The following is a 17,185-nucleotide window of genomic DNA, read 5'->3' on the forward strand; positions in this document are numbered from 1 at the left end:
AAGGGTGCCCTTGGGTTCTCTTCAGGGCAAGAGAGAGATGCAGAAGCGGAAGCCCAAGGGAGAGCCTCCCACCTCCCAACCCAGGGGACAGACAGCCAGAGAAGCCCCTCTGAGGAGGACGAGCTGACCGCACCCAGGCCCCAGGCCCATCCCCCCGACCCCTACCTCAGCAGCATCTGGCAAGCCTTGCATGACGTGGTCTCCTCAAAGGAGAACATCTGGAAGTCGTGCCCGTTGGCAGTAGCGTTCTCAGGGTAGATGTTGGAGCTGGAGAGGGGAGAGAATTCCCCGTGATGGAACAGTATTCAGCCACACAAGGGAATGAAGTACCAACACGTGCTGCCCTTTGGACGTATCGGGGCAGCCATAATGGATACGCTACATAAGCCATAAGCCATATCTCCAGCCCTCCACTGATGGGCATTTGGGTGGAGACAGAGAGCAGACCGGTGGCTGCCAGGAGCTGGGAGCAGGGGAAATGGGGACTGAGTACTACATGGGTGCAGGGTTTCCTTTTGGGGGGATGAAAATGTTTTGGAACTTAGAGGTGGTGGTTACACAATATCGTGATGCACTAAATGCCATTGAATCATACACTTTAAAATAGCGAAATTTTTGTTACATGAGTTTCATCTCAAGAAGACGAAGGAAGGGAGCCTGGGGGGCTCAGTCAGGTTAGCATCCGACTCTTGATTTCGGCTCAGGTCACGATCTCACTGTTTGTGAGACTGAGCCCCTCTTCCGGCTCTGTGCTGACAGTGCAGAGCCTGCTTGGGATTCTCTCTCTCCTTCTCTCTCTCTCTGCTCCTCCCTCACACACACACACACACACACACACACACACACACACACACACACACTCTTGCTCTCTCTCTCAAAATAAATAAAACAAACATTAAGACGAAAAAGAGGAAGGAGGAGGAGGAGGAGAGGAAAGGGAAGGGGAAGGATAAACGGAAGGAGAAGAAGAAGGAAGAGAAGGAGGGAGAGGAGTGGGAGGAGGGGGAGAGGGAGGAAGGGGAGGAGGAGTAGAAAAAGAAGAAAAAGGAGGAGGAAGAGGGGTTCAGGCTGGTGGCTGAAGCTCACACACAGAACACTGACATTCTGAGGATGCAGACAGCATTAAAAGCCTATGCTTCCCATTTCGCAGATGGGGAAGCTGAGGTTCAGAGTGGCCCTACGGAACAGAGCACAACTGCCTCTCAGCCCCTGTCCACTGCAGAGTCCTCTGAGGACAGGGGGTGGGGGAGGAGGGGGGTCTCACATGGCCATCTCGAACTGCTCCAGCCACTTCTTCTTCAGTTCTCGTGTCTTAAAGAACAGCTCATAGCCCTGGGAACCTTGGTCCTCGATCAGGAGAAACATGTGAGTCCACTGCAGGGAACAGGGTTCAGAATGAAGACACCCAGTCTGCAGAGGATGGGACCACACACCCTCTTCACCCCTACCCCTGTGGGGAGGAAAGGGTCAGCCTCGTAACAGCCTCTCTGCCCCCCGGAGAAACTGGGCACGGGCACCCTTGTAAGGGTCTGCCTGGGAGAACCAAACATACGTGCACAAATCTAAGACCACGCGTGTCTTACACACACACACACACACACACACACACACACACACACGCACGGGCATTCTAAAGCTCGAGTGCAGAGCCTCAGCTCTCCCAGCCCTGGGGACCCCAGATCTGGCTTCGGAGCCCCACCTTCTTGTTTTCTCGCTCTCCAGAGGAATCATCTCGAACCTGGAAGCTTTGCAGATCCACAACATTCTTGAGGTCGTAGGAGTCCCCTCGGCGCTTGCAGATGAGCAGAGCTTTGTCGAGCAGGAAGGCGTACCTGAGAGCAACTTGGGTCAGGGGCCTCTGTCTGGCTCCCCTCGGCCAGCTCCTCCCCACCAGCTCCACCTTCCTGGCCCCACCTGGCTGTCCGTGTAGGACGCCCGCCCTTCTCCTCCTCTGTGGCCAGCTTGGCAGGATCGGCCTACCCATCCTGAGCTCGGCCATAAGATCCTTCTGGGTCCCAAGCACCTGCTGGTCTTGGCTCCACCCACATGTCCACGCTGGTCCCGCCCTGCCCGCCCACCTAGGCCCCACCCCCTGGTGTAACTAGAAATCCCGCCCCGCCTTTTCTGTACCTGTTGGCTCTGCTTACCGGTCCATCTTGGAGCGCCTCTCCACTGAGGTGATCTTGAGCTCCCCATCGATCTTGGGCCGGCCATAGTGGGCCAGAGACTGGTCCTACGCAGCAGGAAGAGGGTCTGGCAAGGGGCCACCCAGGGGGAGGCCGAACACCCTCCCATCCCACCCCCGCGGCCACCCCCCTGGCCCGTCCTGCCCTGCCCCCTCACCAGGTTCTCGATGGACAGCTGGAAGTTGGTGATCTGCCGTAAAGTCTCGTTGTCCCGCTTGACCTCATTCACACACTGTGCCAGGTCCTGGGGGTGGGGCAGGGGTGAGCCTGGGCCCCCAGCCTGGCCAGTCCCCTATCTGGTTGGGCATAGGGGGTCAGCCCCCACCAGGGGCTGGCAGGAGGGGTAGAAAGGGCATCCCCGCATGTACTGTCCCCAAGCGAGACGCTAGGAACCACTCACGGGTCACATGGGCGTGTGGTCATTGATGAGAGGAGGGGTTGCCCGTGGGTGTGACCGTGTGCCCTGCCTCGAACGTGTACACGCCTGTGTGTGACCACTCACCCTCATGGCGTCCAGGGCCTGCCTCAAGTTCTCCTTCTCCATCACGTCCTGCGTGTGTTTGACCAGCTCCTGCACAGCCCATGGAGACAGACATCACCTGGGCCTGCCCTCTCCTCTTCGGGACCCTCCAGACGAGCCTGGCCTGCCAGCTTCCTCCTTCCTCCCAGAGGGTGCCCGGCCCCAGCCCCGGGAAGACAGCTCTGCCCCACGCCTGTGGCACGGAGAGGGACACAAACCAAGCCCTTGCCTGGGGGCCCCCACTTGTGCACCTGGAGAAGGAGGTGATACTTGAGCACCCGCTGCATGGGCACCATCAGCAGGTCCCGCAAGGTGAACCTCCCGTTGTTTGCTCGCTGAGAACACTCCTGGGGGGTCAGAGAAAGGGATGAGCACGATGAGGCAGAGACAGGTGCGGGTGTTTCTAGAACCTGAAGCATCATCGGGGAAACAGCGAAGGAAGAATTTCCCGGAAGGCTGGCAAACACTGCCCGAGGCAGGATTCCAGGAGCTGAGTGGAGCTGGGGAAGGAGCGGGGGACAGGGCTGCAGGGTCCCCACAGTGGAGACCGACGAGGCCGGATGGACGGTGCATGCAGGTGGCCCGTCCTCATTTCTGCCCTGTAGATACACTGGTTCCGGGGCGGGGGGGGGGGGGGGGGGGGGTGGCGGTGCTCAGCCCAGGATCGGGGCTCGGTGTGAGTTGGGGCTCAGCCCAGACTTGGGGCACGGCCAAGGCTGGGACTCAGCGCAGGCTGGACTGGGGGTCAGCCTGGAGTCAGAGCTGAGGTCGGGGTCAGGACTCAGTCCAGAGTCGGGGTTCAGCGGGGGGTCAGGGCTCAGGGCTCCCGCCCACGTCTTCCTGCTCCCTTTCTCCCACTCAGCTGGGCAGTACCTCCCACCCCAAACCCTGGCTGGGCTGCGATAGAAAGTAGCACCACCAGCTCTGTCTCCTCCCCACTGCCCCTGGGGCCTGGGAAGGGGTAAGAGAGCCCCCCAGATGGCGCCCGGGCCCCACCTCCAGCTTCATTTGCACATCCTCCCGGGCGGCGGCCACATGGTCCAGGTGCTTGCTGGCTGACTCCACCTGGCTGCAGTAGCGGCCGTAGACGAGGAACCTGAGGGAAGGACAGGTGGCCGGGTAACGGTGGCCCGCACCACGGTCAGGCAAATCTGGGTGTCAGTCCAGGCCCCGCCTCTTCCCAGATGGTCTGAGCCTCAGCCTCCCCATCTGTAAAATGGGCATGACAATGGCACCTCCCACATGGAGCCACTGAAGCACCGGAGGGAGACGATGCGTAAGACACGCTTAGCACTCGGTATACTGTGTCCTCAATGTTCGCTCATCTAACAAGCACTTACAGAGCACCTACAAGTGGCCAGTCCCTTCCCTTGCCCACGAGCAGAGAGGGAACAGCCCTGCCTGTCCGGTAGCCTCTGAGGGCAAGGTCGTCCAAATGCCCGGTGCGGGCAGGACGGGGTGACTTCCGGGGGTCCGGGCTGGCCGGCTGAGTCTCACCTCTCCTTGTATTTGATGAACACCTGGTAGAGGGTGGGCGCACCTGGGGTGCCCAGGACTTCCTTCATCTCCTTTAGGAAGAGAGTGTGCACACGAAGCAGGTCCTACTCGGAGGAAGGAGTGGGGGCTGGGGTTCAGGAGGCCCACCCTGCAGTGCTCAACTCCCAGCCCCCACTCTCCAGGCACAGGCGGAGCCAGCAGGTCGTCCCCACTGGACAGACGCCCGGGAGGGCTGGGGACCGGCCAGCTCACCTCGATGTTGATGAAGATAATCTCAATGTCTTGGGGTTTGAGGAACCGTTGCAGGGGCTTCATGAAATGCTGCAGGAGCGGGGAGAGCAGGATGAAGGGGGCGGGACCCCTCCCTCCGGCCCAGGCCCAGGGAGCCGGGGACAAGGAGACAGAGTCAGAGACCAACAGAAAGAGAGGCTGAGAGACAGAGATGCACCACGGCCACCCAAACACCTGTTCGCGGCTGTTCACGCCAGCGTTATTCGCAACAGTCGAAAAGAGGGACCAACCCGAACGTCCAGCGATGGGTGAACGGGTAACAAGATGGGGTCCACCCACCCACCAGAATGTCGCTCAGCCACGAAGAGGAGCGACACTGGCACACGTGGACGGACCCCGAACACACGACGCTCGGTGAGAGAACCGGACACAGAGGGCCACGTCGTGTGTGATGCCACGTGTGTGAAATGCCCACAACAGACACATCCACGGAGACAGAAAGTAGGTTAGCGGTTTCCAGGGGCTGCAGAAGGACGGGGGCGTAGGGGGTGATGGCTGAAGGGTACGGGGTTTCCTTGGGGGGGATGACGAAAATGTTCTAAAATTAAACAGTGGCGATGGTTACACCAAAAACCACTGAATTGTCCACGTAAAGGGGTGAATTGTATGGTACGTTGAGCTCATCTCGATAAAGCTGTTGAAAAAGCAATGGCCAAAGGGAAGAAAATAGAAGGTCGGAGAGACAGTAATAGACACAGGTGGACAGAGGTGAGGACACAGGAAAAGATACAGACAGGGATAGAGGGACACCCAGGGAAAGGGAGACCGAGGAAGAAGGAAGGACAGACCGATCAAGACAGGAGATGGCATGAAAGAGAAAACCAGCGGCAGAGAGAGAGAAGAAACAAAACAATGGGGACAGAGAGGAGCCCCAGGCCCGCTTGGGACACACGGGGCTTCTAGGCACGGTCCAGAGGCCGCCGCTCGGGCCGGGGGACGCGCACCTGCCCGCCCAGCTCCCGCACATGCGCCCCCGGGGCTGGGTCGGAGCCCCGCACCTGTTGGATGGATCCCAGCGTGTCCGTGTACTTCTCCTCCGTCTGCTGGATCTCCCGCAGGCAGCAACACCGCTTGTCACACTCTGTCATCTTGGGCTGAGGGTGGGGAGCACAGGTCGGTGTTGGGGGGCCCGGGGCTGCGCGCCCCCCTCCCCCCCCCCTCCCCCGTGAGGCCTCCCAGACGCCACGCTCCGCCCCACGCACCGGCATGGGCACCGGCTCCGCGGAGCGCATGAGGTCTTCGTAGATCTCATCACCCTCCGCCTCCTCGTTCTCCACACAGTCATACAGGTCCTCATCCTCTTCCACCGTGTCGCTGCGGGGTGTGGGGTCAGCTAGGGCCACCGGAGCCCCCAGGCCAGGGACCCCTCAGACCCCTCCCAGATCAAACTCTTGTCCCCTCAGGCCCCCCAGGGCAGGGCCATGTCCCCTCCGACCCCCCAGGGCAGGGCCACGTCCCCTCAGACCCCCAGGGCAGGGCCATGTCCCCTCCGACCCCCCAGGGCAGGGCCATGTCCCCTCAGACCCCCCCAGGGCAGGGCCATGTCCCCTCCGACCCCCCAGGGCAGGGCCACGTCCCCTCAGACCCCCAGGGCAGAACCATGTTCCCTCAGGCCCCCCAGGGCAGGGCCATGTCACCTCCGACCCCCCAGGGCAGTGCCATGTCCCCTCAGACCCCCCCAGGGCAGGGCCATGTCCCCTCCGACCCCCCAGGGCAGGGCCACATCCCCTCAGACCCCCAGGGCAGAACCATGTTCCCTCAGGCCCCCCAGGGCAGGGCCATGTCCCCTCCGACCCCCCAGGGCAGGGCCATGTCCCCTCAGACCCCCAGGGCAGGGCCATGTCCCCTCCGAGCCCCCAGGGCAGGGCCATGTCACCTCCGACCCCCCAGGACAGGGTGGTGGTCCCAGACACTCACTCGATCTGGTCAGACAGGCCACTGTAGATATCTTCATCACCCACGGTCTCCTCCTCAGTGGGGAAGGGCCTGAGGGAGCCCGGATGGTATGAGCCAGAGGCCTGGGGGCCAGGGACGGGGACTTGCAGGAGGGGTAGGACTGGAGCCAGGTCAGCCCAAGGATGCCAGCTCAAATGGTTACTCACATGATCCCCTTATTCTGGGCAATCGGGGTCCAGGACAGAGCAGACAGGGTGTAGATGACCTGTGACAAGGGCCATGGGCCACTCAGTAAGCCCCTTGCCCACCCACGTGCCAGAACACAGGCTCAGACTCCAACCCCCAAGGCTAGATTATCACAGTTAGACTCCATTCCCCTGGGAGCTAATTCAGGGTTTTCTCCCCCTTCCCACTCTTCTGTGTGAGCAGATCAGGGTTCCCTTAACTGAGCACCCACCACTCGATCTCCTAACTCTATGCAATCGTCATAACCACTCAGAAAGGATAGGATGATATTATTCCTGTGTTACAAAGGAGGCACCTAGGGCTCAGAGAGGCATGGCCACAGATCTGAGGTCACACAACCAGTTAGCAAAGCAGGGACTAGAACCCAGTTGTGCATACCCCAAGCCAACCCCTTTGCATCTGGTGTATGGCCTGGTCTGACTTCTCTGTCCTTCCCCCCAACAGCACTTAGATTTCCCAGCGTCAATGTTCATGGAAACGAACGGAAATCCAATCTTCCACCTCTCTGTGCCCAGCTCGCAGGAAGTTCAGCACCAGCTTACCTTCCCAAAATCCTGGACATCAAAGAGGTCAAAGGCCTCAAAGAGTTCACTCCGCTTGAGGCCAAACTTCTCACAGCAGGTAGACAAGAAGGTACGTATGTTCTTAAGGCACAGGAACTGCGAGGAGAGACAGAAATGGGGGTGGAGGGAACATAACAGGACAGGGGAGAAGCTGAACTCTAGGCAGTCTGACTTGGGAACTGGCATGGAAGGGGGGAAAAGAAGGCACAGCCTCCCTCTCACACCCTCTTCTGATAAAGATAAGTGTACCTGAAGCTTGATCTACCCCTGAAATCTTTTTTTATTGAGGCAAAATTCACATAACATAAAGGTAACCATTAACTGATAACAAAATGTATTCCGTACCTACAATGGAATATTACACAGCCAGAAAAAGGAGGGGAATTTTGATTTATGCTACAACATGGATGAATTTGGAAAACATTATGCTCAGTGAAATAAGCCAGACACAGAAGGATAAGCCAGAACAATGATTATATGGTTCCACTTATATGAGGTCCCTAGAGTAGGCAAATTAATAGAGACAAAAAAGTAGACGGTGGGAGCCTGGGTTGGAGGAGGGAATGGGGAGTTAGTGTTTAATGGGGACAGAGTTTCTGTTGGGGAAGAGGAACAGTTTTGGGTACCGTGGTAATGCTTACACAGCACTGTGAATGGGTTTAATGCTACTGAATTGTACACTTACAAATGGTTAAAATGATAAGTATTCTGTTATTTATATATTCTCCAGTTTATATAAATTTGTATTTATATTTATCAAATATATTTGTATCATTCTATTTATGTACATAATATTGTGTATCTTTTACCATAATAAAAAACCTAACCATTAACCACTTTAATTTTTTGAAGTTTATTTATTTTTGGGGGGGGGAGGGAGGGGAGGGGCAGAGAGAGAAGGGGAGAGAAAATCCCAAGCAGGCTCCACACTGTCAGCACAGAGCCCAAAGTGGGGCTCAAACTCATGAACCACGAGATCATGACCTGAGCCGAAGCTGGATGCTTAACCAACTGAGCCACCCAGGCGCCCCCCAACCAGTAGCCATATTAAAATTACACTTTGGTGACATTTAGCATATTTGCAATGTCATGCAATGATCAATTCATCTAGTTCCAAGACACTTTTCTCAGCCCACAAAGAAACCCTGTACCCATTAAGCAGTCACCTGTCATTCTTCACTCTCTTCCTTCTCCCTGGGAACCAGTGTCTGTTTTCTGTCCCTACGTATTCACCTATGTCCATAACTGATAAGTGGATAAACAAAACGAGGCATATCCATACAATGGAATATTATAAAGCCATACAAAGTAGCAAAGTACGGATACATGCTACAAAATGGATAACCCTCAAAACTGTGATGCCCAATGAAAGTGGCCAGGCACAAAAGGTCACATATCGTATGGCGCCATTTATAGGAAACATCCCTGAAGGTTGCAATTTCACGAGTCAACACATTCCTTTCCTGTTTAAATCAGTCTGGGTTGGGTTGTAGTGACTTGTAACCAGAAGACATAAACTGATGTAGCAGTCAGACCTACAGGATGTCCCTCTGGGTTTGGGGAATTTGGTTCTATTGTTGCCTTATGTCAACTCACCCAAATGCCCCAATGGGCTCTGAGGTCCCTAGATCCTACGGAATCCGAACCAAATTTCTTGACCACAGTTTTATCTCACTGCCTTGCATGAGCACGTACCATGTGCCCAATCCCAGCTCTCTCTATATGCATATATATTTAAATTTTTTTTTCCAACGTTTTTTATTTATTTTTGGGACAGAGAGAGACAGAGCATGAACGGGGGAGGGGCAGAGAGAGAGGGAGACACGGAATCGGAAACAGGCTCCAGGCTCTGAGCTGTCAGCACAGAGCCTGACGCGGGGCTCGAACTCACAGGCCGCGAGATCGTGACCTGGCTGAAGTCGGACGCTTAACCGACTGCGCCACCCAGGCGCCCCTATATGCATATATATTTAATATGTATATATAGTATTGTATACATTAAAGGCATACTATGTGATGATTTGATATGTATATTCATAGTGAAATGATTGCTACAGTCCAGCAAATTAACATCGCATCTCCTCACACAGTCACCATTGTGTGTGGCTCAGCACACCTGAAATCTACTCTCTTAGCATTTTTCCAGTGCTCGAGACAGTATTATTCAGGACGGCAGCTACATCATGCCCATACATTAGATCCCTAGACTGACTCATCCTACCTAACTGCGATTTTGGATGCTTTGACCACCGTCTCCCCATTTTTCTCATCCCCCCCCCCACCCAGTGCCTACTAAGCTTCTACTCTCTGCTTCTATGACTTTCTCTCTCTCTCTCTCTCTCTCTCTCTCTCTCTCTCTCTCTCTTCCTCCTTTCATCCCTCCCTCTTCCCCTCTCTCATATTCTTTCTCTGTCTCTCTCGGAATTCTTGCAACAATCCTGCAAGTAATGTTATAGCCTCATTTTATAGAGAAGCACACTGAGGCACGGACAGCCAGCCAGAAAGCAAACCCAGGCAGTGTGACTGCAAGCATTTTGCCAGAGCAACATAATTGCTGCATCCACAGTATACCCAACCCATTATCTATGTAACATGAACTTTAAATAAACCTTAACTGAAATAAATGTATTTAAGAAGAGAACCTTACACCCTACTATCAAAAAAAAAAAAAAACCACAAAAAAACAAAAAAACAAAAAAACAACCCTAGGATCATTTGCTATGAAAAGAAGCCCGTGTAAAATAAATGTGATGTAAACAATGTTACTAAGTGCCAGCTGGATATTCTGTTGCCTACCCAAGGCTTGTTCTCTCTCTGTTCAAAAGAGATTAGCAACAGTAAGAGATGCCTAAAAAACAGCAATTCAACATCCATTTGTGATAAAGAGAGAGAAAAGGGGAAAAAATGACTCTTGGTGAAGTAGGAATGGAAAGGAATTTCTGTAACCTGATAAAGAGAGCATCTTCAAAAAATCTTAAACCAGGGCGCCTGGGTGGCTCAGTTGGTTGAGCGACCGACTTTGGCTCAGGTCATGATCTTGCAGTCTGTGGGTTTGAGCCCCATGTTGGGCTCTGTGCTGACAGCTCAGAGCCTGGAACCTGCTTTGGATTCTGTGTCTCCCTCTCTCTCTCTGCCCCTCCCCCGCTCACGCTCTGTCTCTCTCTGTTTCAAAAATAAAAAAAAAACATTAAAAAAAATTTTTTTAATCTTAAACCTCTGTTTTAAATAAAAAGCAAAACATTGTATTTAATGGTGGAAATGTTGAAAAGATTCCCTGGCATTTGAAATCAAAACTAATCAGGGCTGTTCCCATTACCATTTCTAGGCAACACTGTGTTGAAGATCTTAGCCTGCACTACAAGACAAAACTAAAGGAAAAAAGGAAGGAAGCCAGGGAGGCAGGAAGGGAAGGAAGGAAGGAAGGAAGGAAGGAAGGAAGGAAGGAAGGAAGGAAGGAAGGAAGGAAGGAAGCAGGGAGGGAAGAAGGGAGGAAGGGAAGGATGGGAGGAAGGAAGAAAGAAGGGAGGAAGGGAAGGATGGGAGGAAGGAAGGAAGGGGGGAGGGAAGGAGGGAAGGAAGGAAGGAGAGAGAAAGGGCATTCTGCAGAAGGTGCCATCAATACAGAAAGCCCAAAAGAATACAGATAAATAACCAGAATCAATACAGTAACTTAACAATGCTAGTGAATACACAATCAACACACAAAGTTTACTGTGTGATGGTACATTAGCAAAAATTAATCATAAAATGTTATTTTTTTTAAGAAAACATGTACAAAATTCTAGAATAAGCAAAACTAATCTACGGTGATAGAAATCAGATCAGTGGTTGCTTCTGGGGTGGGGAGGGTGGCGGAGATTGACTCAGAAAGGCCACAAGGGATGGAAATGCTCAGTGTCCTGATAAGGGTGTGGGTTGCACAAGTGTATACATTTGCTAGAACTGGTTGAATGGTAAACTTGAAGAACTGAGCATTTCACTGCGCGAAAATTGCACTTCGATTTTAAAAGGATACCACTGACCGTAGCCTAACAATTGTAAAACAAACATACAAAAAAGCTAGTGATGAGTAACAAATCTAACAAAAAGAAGTGAAAAACTCTTTTATGAAGAAAATTAAAATTGTATTGAAAAATATGAAAGAAGATCTGTACAAGTAGGGTGAAATATATACTAATTCTTGTCCAGAGAGACTCAACATTTAAAATTGTTCAGCCTTCTCAAAAAATTGAGCCATAGACCCAATGCAGCGCCAATTAAAATCTCAAACTGCTTTTTCATGGAACTTGGTGCAGGAATCCTAAAATGCATATGGACACAAATAGCACAGTCACAAATAGCCAAGACAGGTCAAGCCGAGGGGAAAAGTAAACTGTGACTACTCACATCAAGACTTAGCATACAGCTACAGTAATTAAGACAATGTAACAACAGTAGTCAGCCTCCAAGATGGCCCCCAAATGGCCCACAGATCCCAGGACTTGTGTCATTTTTGTAACTGCCTCTCTCACGATTAGCCCTGTGTGACTAAGTATGCTGGAAGTAACAATACGTGATTTTTCAAGGCTGGGTAACAAAAGGCATTACAGCTCCCACTTTGGCCTCTTGGATCACGGACCGGCCGCCATGTTGAGACCACTCAGTCAGCCCTATGGAGGGGTCCCAGGGGAGAGGAACTTGGAGGTTCCGTGTGGCTGAATCACCTAGGAGGCAGACCCTGTAGCCACAGTTGAGCCTTCAGATGACTGCAGCCTCACAAGAAACCCACACACGTGCCTCGGTGAAAGAGCACTGCCTGTGTGAGCCAGTCCCTGCCTCCTGGAGCCCCCAACCCTTCCGGGAGGCACCCTGGATTGAGAATGTAGCCTCTTCCAACGCTGGGATGAAGAGTTTGGCACGCATAGGTTTGTTCCATCCTCCCAACAATGTTGCTACTGAGGTCTAGGAGGCACGCTCTAACCCCATCTGTCCTTCCGGTTGTTCGAGCCCAAAATGTTGGGGTCACCTTGGCTCCTCTGTTTCTCTCTCATCCACTTCCAATCCATCAGCAAATCCTGTTGGTTCTGCCTTCCAAATACAGCCAGAATCCCGCCCCTTCTCTGCACCTGCCTGGCCCAAACCACCATTATCATTCACCTGCTTTATTGCAATGGCCTCCTTATTGTATCCTTGCTTCTGCCCTTGGACCCATATCATTTATTTTCAAATATTGTCACAATCTTCCCAAGACTCCCACCCTACCCAGATGCCAACCACAAGGCCCCACATGACCTGCCCCATCCCCTCCCCACCTTCCCCTCCTCCCACCCTTCTCCTCACTCTCTCTGCTCCAGCCATACAGGCCTCCTTGCTGTCCCTCCAACATGCCGCGCACAGTAGTGCCCCAGGACCTTTGCACAGGCTGTTCCCTCTGATCAGAATGTCCATCTCCAGTTAACACAGTGCCTCCCTTCCTTGTCTCTTTCAGGCCTTTGATGAAATGTCACTTCTCAATGAGACCTTCCCAGTCACTCTACTTAAAACTGCACCCCCCCCCCCCCCAACACACACACACCTAGCACTCTCCGTCTTCTTCTCTGCCTTGTGTTTTTTCTGGGGCACCGTGTATTTCTCTTATTTATTTTGTTATTGTCAGCCTGTCCCCCTTCACACACTAGAACATCCACTAGGAGAGGATTCTCAGTATAGTTTGTTCACTGCTGTGGCCTCAACACCTAGTACAATGCCTGGTACCCAGGAGATGCTCCACGAAAGTTGGTGAATGCATGAATCCATATTTTATAGATGGGACACCTGAGCCTCAGTGAGGATGTATCAGTTGCCTGAGGCCACACAGGAAGGAATGAAAAGCCAGATACAAGTTCTCGGAGCCCAGAGGCCATGCCCCTAACCACTGTACCACTGCACCTCTTTGAACCACACCAGGCTGCCTCCTGATGCCACGAAAGAGGTTCGGCACATGACAGGAACCACATGTAACACTCTCCTGCCCAGCAGCCTTTGCACGGCGGTAGGCTGACTCCAGACAGGGCTCTCAAGTCACCAGGGGCAACAGAGCACTTGGCCTCATCTGGCCAGAGGGAGGAAGTTCCCTCCTGACCTCAGGGAGATCAGCTGAGCCTTGAGACTTCTTCCCCCCAGTCATGTGACATCTCAAGGGGCGAAAGGGGCTATGACTCATCAGCCCTCCTGGATGGGGTAGGCCCAGCTGAAAAACGGGGGGCTCCCTCAGACAGCAGGAATGACTGAGGTTAGACCACCACAAGGACTTCTCGGTAGCCCAAAGCGTGGGAGAAGGTGACAAAGGACAGGAGGCCTTTTAACCAAAGGTAGGAGGGGCATGTGAATACATTTCCTCCCCGTTGGTGAGGCGAACCCCTCAGCCCCCCTCCCCCTTCCACCAGAATATCGTAGAGCTGGGCTGGCATCTTGCCCATATGCAAATCAGCACCCAGACACTTCCCCTTTGCCTGCGGGCCCCTCACCACCCCTGCCCGAGACAAAGAAAGAGCCACAGAGAGTTTGGTTAGCTTGCCACCCTCCTCCAGGGAACCAGTGTGCAGGGACGGAGGCCCCATTTGGTGGCTGGGGGCAGGGAGCAGGAGAGGGACCCACAGCTGAGCACAAGTGCAGCAATCCGCTCCCCCACCCCCAGCCCAGCCCAGGGAGCCACCGGAAACAGGAAATGCCTATTACCAGGGCTTGCTCAGGGAGACAGAGGAAGGGGGGGGGGGGGCCCTCCGTGTTCAGCCCTGAAGCCCCTTAATCTTGGGACTGCAAGACTTCATCTTGCAGACCAGAGAGGCTGGGCATGCTGTGCACTCTTTTTGAAGCCTGGAAGCAGGGGTGCAGAGCATCACCTCCTCATCCTGGCCTTCAAAACCTCCCCCCACGCCAGCCTGTCTCTCTTCTCTCTCCTCCCCTCTCACCCCAGTACACACTCAGCTTCTCAGTGCCTGTCAAGGGGGTCAGAGAGACATGGTTCGACTCCCAGCCCGGCGGCCGCCCGCTGAAGAAACTTGGGTGGGTCACTGCACCAACATGGGGGGGGGGGGGTCCTCATCTTCACTCTGGGCATGAAAATACCAACTGAATCTCCACTCCAGCACCTGGCCCAACAGCCAGGCTCATTCATTCATTCATTCATTCATTCAGCAAGCATGTATTGAGTGCCTACTGTGTGCCAAGGCCTGGGACCCGGTGGTGGCCAACACAGACAGAACCCCGTCTCTACAGAACTTACAGTCTAGTGGGGAGACAGACACTGAACAGACAGCGACATGAGACCGTTACAGCAGTGGTGAGTGAGCACGGGAACCAGCACAGGGAGCCACGGGAGGGATCTGTCTGATAAAGCCAAGGACCGAGGGGTGGCGAAGAGGGAGGAGCAGCGCTCCAGGCGACCCTCACACCCCGGGGGCTGGGATGTCAAACGGAACCACCAAGTTGGAAGGATGGCTTGGCAGTTTCTTAAAAGGTTAGACATTGCACCTACCACGCGATACATTCTCCCCACCCCCACGGCGTTTACACAGAGAAATGAAAGCAAACGTTCACAGCAACCATACCAGTGGCAGCCAAAACATGGCCACCCAAAGTGTCCATCGACGGGAGAAAGGATTAGCAAAGTGGGGGGGGGGGGGGACGTCTGTGTGCTGGAATACTACTCAGGAATAAGGCAGGAAGGACTGATGCACACAGCACTACAATAAATCGCAAAAGAAGGTGACGAGTGAAAGAAGCAGACTACTGCCCCCCACCCCCACCCCCACCCCCGCCCCGGGTGGCTCAGCCAGTGAAGTCTCCGACTCTTGATTTCTGCTCAGGTCAGGATCTCACGGTTTGTGAGTTCGAGCCCCACGTCAGGCTCCACACTAACAGCATGGAACGTGCTTGGGATCCTCTCTCTCCCTCTCCCCGCCCCTTGCCCGCTCATGCTCTCTCTCTCTCTCCCTCTAAATAAATATATAAACTACATTTAATGTATAGAATTTATAAAATATACAAAATAATATATAAATATATTAAAAAAAAAAGAAGTAAACTAAAAGGGTACACAACATATGATCAGATGATGTCACATGAGAGAACACTCTAATTTTGCAACCACCCCTTCATTGATTCAACAAATATTTATTGGGCATCACCTAGGCCCCAGGTACTGTAAACAAAAGGGATACACACCCCTGCCCGTGCGAGGCTGACGCTCTGGTAGAAGGAGACACACAACCAAAGTGTTACACGAATACGTATGTGGAGGGGGGGAGGTATTAAGAAGAAAACTAAGTGGGATTAAAGGGATGGAAAATGCCAGGAGGGGGTGCAGTTTTAAATAAGGAGGTCTGGGAGGCTTCACTGAGAATGTGATGTCAGTGCAAAGCCTTGAAGGATGGAATGATCCAGGTGGGTGCCTGCCTGCAGAGGGACAAGCCAGGACAAAAGCCCTGAGGCAGGAGGCTGCCTGGTGCATAGGAAGAAGAGGTCAGAGGCCACTATGGCTGGAGCAGAATGAGAAAGGGGGAGTGGGAGGGAGTGAACAAAGGGCAGTATCAGGGAGTGAACAAAGGGCAGTATTTGCCAAAACTGGAGAGCAAAACTGTGCCATCAAAATGGGGCGGGTGCTTGTCCCCCAAGCACCCCACCCTTTGGCCATATCTCAGAGTCCTTGAGAGGGAAGCACAAATGATTGATGCCTTTCCCCCAATTCCCCCAGTCCCATGCCCCAACACAGAGCACACTGAAGGGAACAGCCGCACATCTCTTGGGGTGCTGGATGCTGTACTCAGGTGGGGATCATTCCGAGCCCCCAGGACAAACAGGCACAAGACAGACAACCCCAGGTGGATTTCTGGAAACACACTATCCACTGAGCAGCCATGAAGGTGCTGTGGTGTTCCACCAGGACTGGAGGTGACTTGGAGGAAGCCGGGGACATAATGATGGCAGGAAGATCTTCGATGGGTTGTCTAGAGGAAGGCTGATGAGCTGTGTGCTGGTGGAGAATCCTAAGAAAGGAGATCTGGGTTTGATCTAAGATTGAGCTGAACCCCAAAACCACCAGAGCCATTAAAGCTAAAAAGGACCCTGCCTTGCAAATTAAAACCGCTGCATTTCGTCTGTTCTCAGGCAAAGAGCAGTAGCAGCTGCTCCCGTTGAGATAATACACTGAGCTCAAAGAGGCAGTCACTATGAGGACCGTTGGCCTGCTTGCTCTCAGAGCCATTCCCTGTCTGCCATTTGCTCTACTCTGTAGCAAAGGGAACTACATTTCCCAGGCTCCTTTGCACCCTGGCTTCCAGGTAGGCTTAGCCAATGGGATGCCCAGGCAGGAAATCAGAGGGCGGGAGAAAGAGAAACCAGGGTATTTCTCCCTCTCTTGCTGTGCCTCTTCACAGCAACAAATATGTCTCCTTCCTGGTCTCAGCTCCCTGATGATAATGGCTCTTGAGCAACGTCCTGGATCCCCTGCATGGTTCTGGCCTCTGGATCCTAGTCACGTCACCTCTTCTACTGTTTCTCTAGCCTAGTGGCCACTCTCTGTGTTGCCTCAGTATTCCCCATCTGTCTGCTCAGCTCCCCCATCATCCATGAGCCATTCCCTGAATTAAGTCCTCTCTGAAAGATCTAAGATGATTTCTGCTTTCCTGGCTAAACCCTGACTGAGAAAACCAGAAATTTGAAGCCAAGACTATCTTCTAAGGTTCATATGTCCCTTCAGAGAGGCAATATTCATATAGTGCTTATGGTAGTCACAGGTTTGGGGTTTCAAATCCCAACATAGCTACTTGTTAACTTGGGCAACTCACTTAAACTTTCCATGTTTCCATTTCCTCATCTGTGAGACTAGGGTTAATAATCAGTAACAGATTGTGCTTTCCCAAGATGGCCACAAACATATCACCCATGCAGCAAGCTCTTCTGCAGTGTGACTTGTCACACCACCCTCAGGGGGTGGAGTCTGATTCCCCTGCCCTGGAATCCAGGCC

At 53.2% G+C, this 17,185-nt stretch overlaps 1 protein-coding gene across 4 annotated transcripts in view; it reads right to left on the reverse strand.

The window, feature by feature from the left end:
* Positions 1-17,185, reverse strand: part of VAV1 (vav guanine nucleotide exchange factor 1) — a 44,874-nt gene that overhangs the window by 16,483 nt on the left and 11,206 nt on the right. For all 4 annotated transcript variants that reach the window (XM_058728244.1, XM_058728242.1, XM_058728241.1 and 1 more), the window contains exons 2-16: positions 7,179-7,295; positions 6,597-6,655; positions 6,412-6,480; positions 5,697-5,808; positions 5,493-5,588; positions 4,456-4,524; positions 4,204-4,307; positions 3,703-3,802; positions 2,958-3,053; positions 2,689-2,757; positions 2,344-2,430; positions 2,148-2,233; positions 1,700-1,832; positions 1,265-1,374; positions 166-267 (exon numbers count right to left, since the gene is read on the reverse strand). In XM_058728244.1, the coding sequence (XP_058584227.1) occupies positions 166-267; positions 1,265-1,374; positions 1,700-1,832; positions 2,148-2,233; positions 2,344-2,430; positions 2,689-2,757; positions 2,958-3,053; positions 3,703-3,802; positions 4,204-4,307; positions 4,456-4,524; positions 5,493-5,588; positions 5,697-5,808; positions 6,412-6,480; positions 6,597-6,655; positions 7,179-7,295 (1,409 nt within the window). The remainder of the gene's footprint in view (positions 1-165; positions 268-1,264; positions 1,375-1,699; positions 1,833-2,147; positions 2,234-2,343; positions 2,431-2,688; positions 2,758-2,957; positions 3,054-3,702; positions 3,803-4,203; positions 4,308-4,455; positions 4,525-5,492; positions 5,589-5,696; positions 5,809-6,411; positions 6,481-6,596; positions 6,656-7,178; positions 7,296-17,185) is intronic.

Source organism: Neofelis nebulosa, chromosome 4 (genome assembly GCF_028018385.1).
Source record: "Neofelis nebulosa isolate mNeoNeb1 chromosome 4, mNeoNeb1.pri, whole genome shotgun sequence".
Lineage (NCBI taxonomy): Eukaryota > Metazoa > Chordata > Mammalia > Carnivora > Felidae > Neofelis > Neofelis nebulosa.